Source organism: Morone saxatilis, unplaced genomic scaffold, assembly GCF_004916995.1.
Source record: "Morone saxatilis isolate NCDOM2014 unplaced genomic scaffold, NCSU_SB_2.0 Contig9, whole genome shotgun sequence".
Taxonomy (NCBI): Eukaryota; Metazoa; Chordata; class Actinopteri; family Moronidae; genus Morone; species Morone saxatilis.
In genome coordinates, this window is record NW_023340268.1 from 4,114,421 (window position 1) to 4,121,932 (window position 7,512).

Genomic DNA, 7,512 nt, shown 5'->3' on the forward strand with positions numbered 1-7,512 from the left:
CACACACACACACACACAATAAATGTGTCATGACAAACTAGAGTAGATGCGTTAGAGACCGGAAAGTAGAAACAAAGCAATGACTGGTGAGTGTTTTAAATGTGACTGAATAACTGGAGCCCTTTTAACATCCGTTACTCCCCCTTTAATCTTCCAACCTAAACACACACACACACACACACACACACACACAACCTTGGCCATGAAGGAGATACTGCACATATAAAAGGCTGAGTCCAGCAGACTTCTGATCACTGCTGACCCACAGACTGTGGAGGGAAGGAGGATACAACAATGTCACAGAGATGAGCACTAGAGGGAATGAGGACATAGAGTAGTGAAAAGATAGTGATAGTAAACAAAGCGTGAGTAAGACAGAGGACGCACTAAGCCACAAAAAAAAGGAGGGATCAGGAGTGTGACGCACTTTTCAGTCTGGCCTTGGTACAAACAGTTCACCTCCTTGACATCTGAGGTTGCACAGGCACAAGACAAAGGACCTTTTTTTTTCTTTTTTACTATTTTTTAAATTAATTTGTTCAAATGCAACGCTGTGGATATGTACACCTGTGGCTGTTGGGGTCAGTGTTACTGATCTGCCTCATCTCAGGGGTCACACGGGTGAATGGGGACGTGGCGCTAACGCATCAAGAATCTCAATTGAATCTGTCCAAATCGAACTTGAATCAGACTGAACACGGCCATGGCTCCGTCATCACAGGAATACCCATCGTGACCTTTAAGTGGCACCACGTGGAGACCCCTTATCTAGTTGCATTATGGATATTGGTGGCTGGTTTGGGTAAATTAGGTATGTAACAAACATTTTAGGGAATAAAAGTGTTTTTTCATGATGTAGACTAGTAAATGAGATGAGAAAAGAAGTTAAGAGGAGCCCAAATAGCGAAGCATCAGCCTGTTATGTCACAAATAGTTGGGATGTTGCAGTTCAACAAATTCCTCTCTCAAAGGAGATAATGTTGAGCTATTTTTAACCCACCGAATATAAAATAATTACAATTTTGTCCTGTTATCACACACATTGGAAAACTGCATGCATGAATGATTATATCTCATATTGAAGGCTTTTCTTACATTTTTTGAAAGAAAGAACGTATGTGACAACTCAAGAGCAAGAATAAAAACTATAAACATAGAAATCTGTAATGCGAAATAACTCTTCTAACTTTGGCTGAATGCTGTTGCGGATGTTCATCGGTTGTAGGACCCCAACGATATTGGTAGAAGCTGATTGAAAGGGCCTTTAACCATGCACTGTGATATGCCTTTAATATTGTAACAAATAGTGTCACCGGCTGCAAACGGTTGTCTCTCTTATCAACACAGCATGATGTTCCAAAGAACAGAAGAGTTTCTTCTATTTTTATGCATGTTTGTACTGTGTTAGAAATACCATTGTGTGAAGGTTCTAGACTTTTTCTAGTCACTTCATTGTTTAATATTTTATATCATTGAATACTAAATACCACAAAACACTATGTGTTAGAATTAGTGAAAAAAGATGCATGCAAGCTTCTTTGGGTTCTTATGTACAAATGTAAACACCACAATGAAATATATCAGACTTTCCTCCAAAGTGTCCTTATCTTAATCTCCCACTACTTTTGAATGGAACATATCAGCAGTACAAAAGTACAGCCCCGTGTTCAGTAGTTTTGATATTGTCAGGCCATTAATCCAAGTAACCTTAAGCAAAAGTCTGTGTTTAGTTACGCAGAGAGATTTCTAAACCGTCACAAGTACCACCATGCTGGTTAATCATATGCCCAGGACAAAAAGTGTCACTTTCTCAGTTGTGCGGAACGGTTGATCATTTGCAAATTTTGCAACCTCGCAAAGAGTCTTACTTTGATGGTTTAGTTATGCTGCATTGTGTTTTAAACATTGTCAGTCCCAGGACCCAAAAATTTAATACAGGCTTGTCTCAAATCTTCAGTCTTGTTATTGGTTAATATAAAGCTGCCACTTGCTGGCTAGAGAAAGTCCAATTTCAGGAGAAACCATTCTTCTCTTCTCTTTTCTCAGTCATCGAGGCCAACCACCATGTGACCAATGTGATCCCAGAGAGTGCCCTCCTCATCTGCTTCGGCTTCATTCTGGGTGGGATGATTTGGGGTGCGGACAAGGTGCAGACCTTCAAGCTGACCCCAACAGTGTTCTTCTTCTACCTGTTGCCTCAAATCATCCTGGACACGGGCTACTCCATGCCAAACAAGCTCTTCTTCAGCAACTTGGGGGCCATCCTGGTCTACGCTGTCATCGGGACCTGCTGGAACGCAGCCAGTTTGGGGCTGTCGCTGTGGGGGTGTCACAAGGGTGGAGCCATGGGTAAGAGCAACTTTCATTTTATTTCACTTCAGCAAGCTTCCTGCCACTTACAGTGAAAGGGGGTCAGGAGGGAGAGACATTAAAGGGACAGGGGCTTGCTGGCGTTTTAGTTCTAGTTTGTCCCTGATTTGCCCGTCAATTAGTGCCTAAAATCACACATCTTCTCTGATTCATCAATCTGAACACACAGACATGATACACAGATTTTTAGATTATCTCTGATATCTCTATAAATCCACTTAGAGATCATAGAAAAGTAATCCAGTGTAAGTTATCTGTACATACCTGGGTGCATTGCAAACAGGAAGTGCTAAAAGCTAATTTTGCACACTTTTATTGGTGCCAGTTTGGTTAGGCTAAAAAAAAACTGTGCCCACTGTTTGGGGCTTTGAAAACCACTTCACTAGGGTGACAAATACTTTTATTAGATGAGGGATTGGAGAGAGGTCTGCGATTGAGTTATTACTAGTTACTGCCATGATTATCGGTACCAAATTTTATGGCAATCTGTCGATGCAAAAGGGCAACAAATCATTGGATTTTAAGGCAAGGCTGATTGAAGGGCCTGATCTCTTACAGGTTCTTCCAACTTCCTGCTCAGCTAATTAAATAAAAGCCCAATTTAGTGCCTCTCCTGCCCCGTGTGCTGTAGGTGACCTGGACATCGGCCTGCTGCAGTATCTTCTCTTCGGCAGCCTGATGGCCGCTGTGGACCCCGTAGCCGTCATCGCCGTGTTTGAGCAAGTCCACGTCAACGAGGTCCTCTTCATCTTGGTGTTTGGAGAGTCGCTGCTCAACGACGGAGTGACAGTAGTGCGTATGCCATTCAACTGCTGTGCAACTGCTGTGCTTAACTTTTTTTTTTTTGATGTTACTAAAGAAGTAGAACAATTTGTGAGCTTGCTGAGACATCCATCAATGGAAAGTAAACTTCCAAGACATGAAGTGTTAAGAATGCAAACATTCTGCTATTGAAAGTAAGGACCTTTACCCTGACTGAGGTCGTTTCACATTGCCTAAACTTAATCCCTCACTGGTCAATCAAAGCGCTCTTTGAGGTGGTTGATTTAATAAGAAGTAGTAATTGTATATGTTATGAATCATGAAATTCCACTCTATTCAAAGTACAAGTGTGATTGTTGTAGTCCCTTTATACCACTCACAAAACTTTCCACACCTTTCTAACAGGGTTAAAGACTTATTGGAAAAAAGCATTGTGGTTTTGTCCTGTCAGAATCTCCAATTGTGGGAATTTGAATGTGGTAATCATCAGATGTTGCACGCACATACATACATTTGTTGCAGGTGTTGTGTTACAATAATCTGCACGCTGCTGCTTTGTTCCCAGCCCCTCTTTCATTCTATACTTTGACCACAAATGGTCTTCATCAATAGATGAGATGAGATGAGAACATCACACATCATCTGTGAACTGGATAATAAACAATTTACATGTGACAATGATATGAATAATTTATCAGCTGGGAGTGAAGGAAACATTTTTCTAAAAAATTCAAAACTGTGTCAATTAAAAAGACATGTTCGTGAACAAAAATAGAAATAAAGTTATTTGTATAATATCTTTTATACAATGTCAATTGGCATTTCAGGCCCAAAACACAAGACAGACATTGTGAGAAGCAAAGACAATATAGGAGCTGCAGATAAGGAATAATTACAACAATACAGTAATTATAGCATGTCTGTATGCGATATCTAATCTTCTTCTGCCTTATTCTGCATCCAAAGATACAACATTTATTTTCTCCTTCTCTTAGGTGCTCTTCAATGTATTTGATGCGTTTGTGTCACTGGGAGGATCCAAAATTAATGCTGTGGAGATCATCAAAGGAATAAGTAAGGAGTGACTTTATTTGCCCATTAATAGGGAAGAATGTCACTGTGCATGCGGCGATAGTCTCTAGCAGAGGGTTGGTTTCAGAGATGCTGTATGTGTGCAGACAATTTCACAGAGGGCTTTTTTTGCATAAAGCCAAGCTGACTCCATGTGTCCTCCTTCTCTTTCTCCAGTTTCCTTCTTTGTGGTGGCGTTTGGCGGTTCCCTCATGGGCTTTGTGTTCGGCCTGCTCATCTCTCTTCTGACCAGATGCACTAAAAACATCCAGATCATTGAGCCAGGCTTCATCTTCGTCTTGGGATACCTCTCCTACCTGACTGCTGAGATGCTCTCCCTGTCTGCCATCCTTTCGTGAGTACATCTCTTTTATATTATTGTCTCCATTTTATAACATTTATAGAAGGATTTATTGAAGGAAGCATGAAAGTCCTCAACAATCTTTATGTGTTTTCTGTTCTGTAGGATCGTCTTCTGTGGTATTTGCTGCCAGAAGTACATCAATTCAAACATGGATGAGAAGTCCGTCAGCACGGTCAGATACGTCATGAAAGTTTTAGCCAACGGATCAGAAACCATTATCTTTGTGTTCCTCGGCATCTCGGCCATCGATAAGGAAATCTGGGTGTGGAACACTGGCTTCATCCTCCTCACCCTCTTCTTTATCTTTGTGTATAGAATTATCGGTGAGATTTAGTCTTTTTGCTGTCAGTTTTTTGTACACAACAGTAAACTATCTAATGTCAGAGGTCACAAAACAGACTGTGTTTGTGTGCATGTAAACTACAGGTGTCTTTTTCCTCACCTGGATCCTGAACAAGTACAGGCTGGCCCCTGTGGAGTTCATAGATCAGGTGATTATGAGCTACGGTGGCCTGCGAGGGGCTGTCGCTTACGGCCTGGCTGTGATGCTGGATGAGAAAAAAATAAAGGAGAAGAATCTGATGATCTGCACTACTCTCATCGTGGTGTACTTCACCGTTATTCTTCAGGTAACCGCTTTTCTGTCTTGCTGCAAAGATAAAATACAATAAACAGCTTACTTACACAAAACACATAACTGCTTGATTTTGTTAACTTTTGCTTGAATCTCTGTTTGTTGCAGGGAATAACGATGAAACCTCTGGTCAACTGGCTTAAAGTAAAGAAAGCTGCAGTGGGCGAGCTCACACTCATAGAGAAAGTGCAGGACAAGGTAATCTTAAAATTAAACAACAGGAAAAATCATACATTACTAGGTGTGGGAGAAGAAATCCTTTAGGTCCAATTCTGTGGCTGGTTCAGATGAGTTTAGTAGAGACAGAAGTTCATAACAAAGTTGTAGAATTCTCTCTGACCACAGTGAGTTTCTGGCCAGGATTATATGAAGGGTTATAGGAAACAACAGGCCAAACAAAAAGTGCTACTGTAATTCTCTATAAAAGGAAAAGAGACATTGAAACTAGCAGCATACGAGATTTGTATTCTGTTCCAGCCCCAGAGGGAGCGACCCAACTCTTTTTTGTTTACATACATGCAGGTCTGTTTCACAAAGAAAAAAGGCCAATTGAATTCCAGATTTCCTGGATAAAACAGATTATACTTCAGTGTTACTTAGATTGCTATTGTAATGACAAAAGGTCAAAAGGGAGAGCTGCTACTTCACAGGGCTGATCAAACAAAAGGTTTCATTCTCAGGGATCTGGTAATCAAAAGCCGCGTTTCCACCCAAATTTCTCAGAACTTTTAGTCTCAGGACTACTTTTCAAGGAACTTAAAGGTTCCTTCAGCCCTTTTTTGTCTAAGGAACAGCAAAGATTGGGCAAATTCTACAAAGTATACACCCATTAGGTTATATAGCTCTAATTATAACATATAAAGTTTCTTTTTATCAATACAAATGAACACAGCTGCGCAACTCTTTTGTTTTAACTTACACATCTTAAGCTTAGATGTCACACTGTCTCACTTACTGCTGAAATTCAGGTATATAACATTTCTACAGTAAGGCAGACAGTGTGCAGGAGTTTTCCTTGTTGTTTTTAGATACAAGAACAGCCACTATATACACATTTGGTTCCACAACTATTTATGTATCTGCAAAAACAAAGAAAAAGGCCAATTCAATTCTGGGCTTCCCTGGATGAAACAGGTTACACTTCAGTGTTACTTATACAACAATACAACAAAAGCTTCCAGGGATCTGTTAATCAATAGTTGTGTTTCCACCAAAATTACTCCAAAGTTTTAATCCCGGGAACTACTCTTCAAAGAACTAAAAGGTTCCTTCAGACTGTTTTTTGTCTGTGTTTCCAATCGCGGTCTAAAGACTCACAAAGGTTAGATAAATTAGTCACACCGTTTAGGTTACACCCATATACCATTTCTTTTTTATCAATAAATATTGTCACAGCTGGGTGACTCTATTGATTCAACATCACCTGCAATTCAGCATAAAGACCTTTTCTTACCTATACACGATCCATTTTTAAATTCTGAGCTTACCGGTCTATAATGGTGAATTTGAGCGCCACTGCTTTCTCAGATTATTGTAAATATTAGAAAACAAGCATAAGCATGACTTTTTTTTTACCTTTTTACATATATACTAGTATGTTACATACGTACATATAGTGCCAGTTGAAGCTTGATCAGAATCAGTCACAAATATTTAGTGCTGCAAGCCCTATCCCAAAAGTTCCTGTAGTTTTGGAAAGTGCTACCCGCTGAGCAGGGACTTTTTGAGAACTAAAATAATGACCCCAGAACTTAATTTAATTTAGACACAGTTCCTCCAAAGGTTCCTACTCCCTTGGGAAAGTTCCTTTGGTGGAAATACAGAAATAGTTTGTCTCAACACAGCTTAGAAAGGCAGGCACTTAAATGAGGATTTTCTTCTACAGGCTACAGTGCAACTTTTACAGAATCTCTGTTCTTGTTGTTTAGGTGTTTGATCACATGCTTGTTGCCATAGAGGATATATCTGGACAAATAGGACATAACTACATGAGGGACAAGTATGTAAAGACATCTTAAACATTTTAACAAGTAAAGTGTCTTTAACTCATTGAATGAAGCTACAGTTATCTATTCTCTCGCTATGAAGGTGGAATCATTTTGAGGAGAAGTGGATGACGAGGCTTCTGATAAAGCCATCGGTGAATAAGAACCGCGACTACATCTTCAAAGTCTTCCATCAGCTGAACCTCAAGGATGCTGTGAGCTACGTGAAGGAGGTGAGGGTTAATGTGCTGAAAACATTTGTGGACATGAAACAGACCTTAAAGGGACACTTCACCCATTTACATTAAGCTTTGTATCGTTAGAAA

General features: G+C 40.0%; 1 protein-coding gene across 2 annotated transcripts in view; it reads left to right on the plus strand.

Annotated features, from left to right (window-relative positions):
• The window catches only part of slc9a3.1 (solute carrier family 9 member A3, tandem duplicate 1), a gene marked incomplete at its 3' end in the record, with an annotated part of 17,775 nt that overhangs the window by 5,725 nt on the left and 4,538 nt on the right, over positions 1-7,512 (plus strand). Inside the window, 10 exon segments of one of the 2 annotated variants that reach the window (XM_035681785.1) lie at positions 261-811; positions 2,047-2,349; positions 3,002-3,162; positions 4,128-4,206; positions 4,381-4,558; positions 4,670-4,890; positions 4,994-5,196; positions 5,310-5,399; positions 7,130-7,200; positions 7,290-7,419. In XM_035681785.1, the coding sequence (XP_035537678.1) occupies positions 544-811; positions 2,047-2,349; positions 3,002-3,162; positions 4,128-4,206; positions 4,381-4,558; positions 4,670-4,890; positions 4,994-5,196; positions 5,310-5,399; positions 7,130-7,200; positions 7,290-7,419 (1,704 nt within the window). In that variant the 5' untranslated portion in view covers positions 261-543. 2 annotated transcript variants of the gene reach the window in all.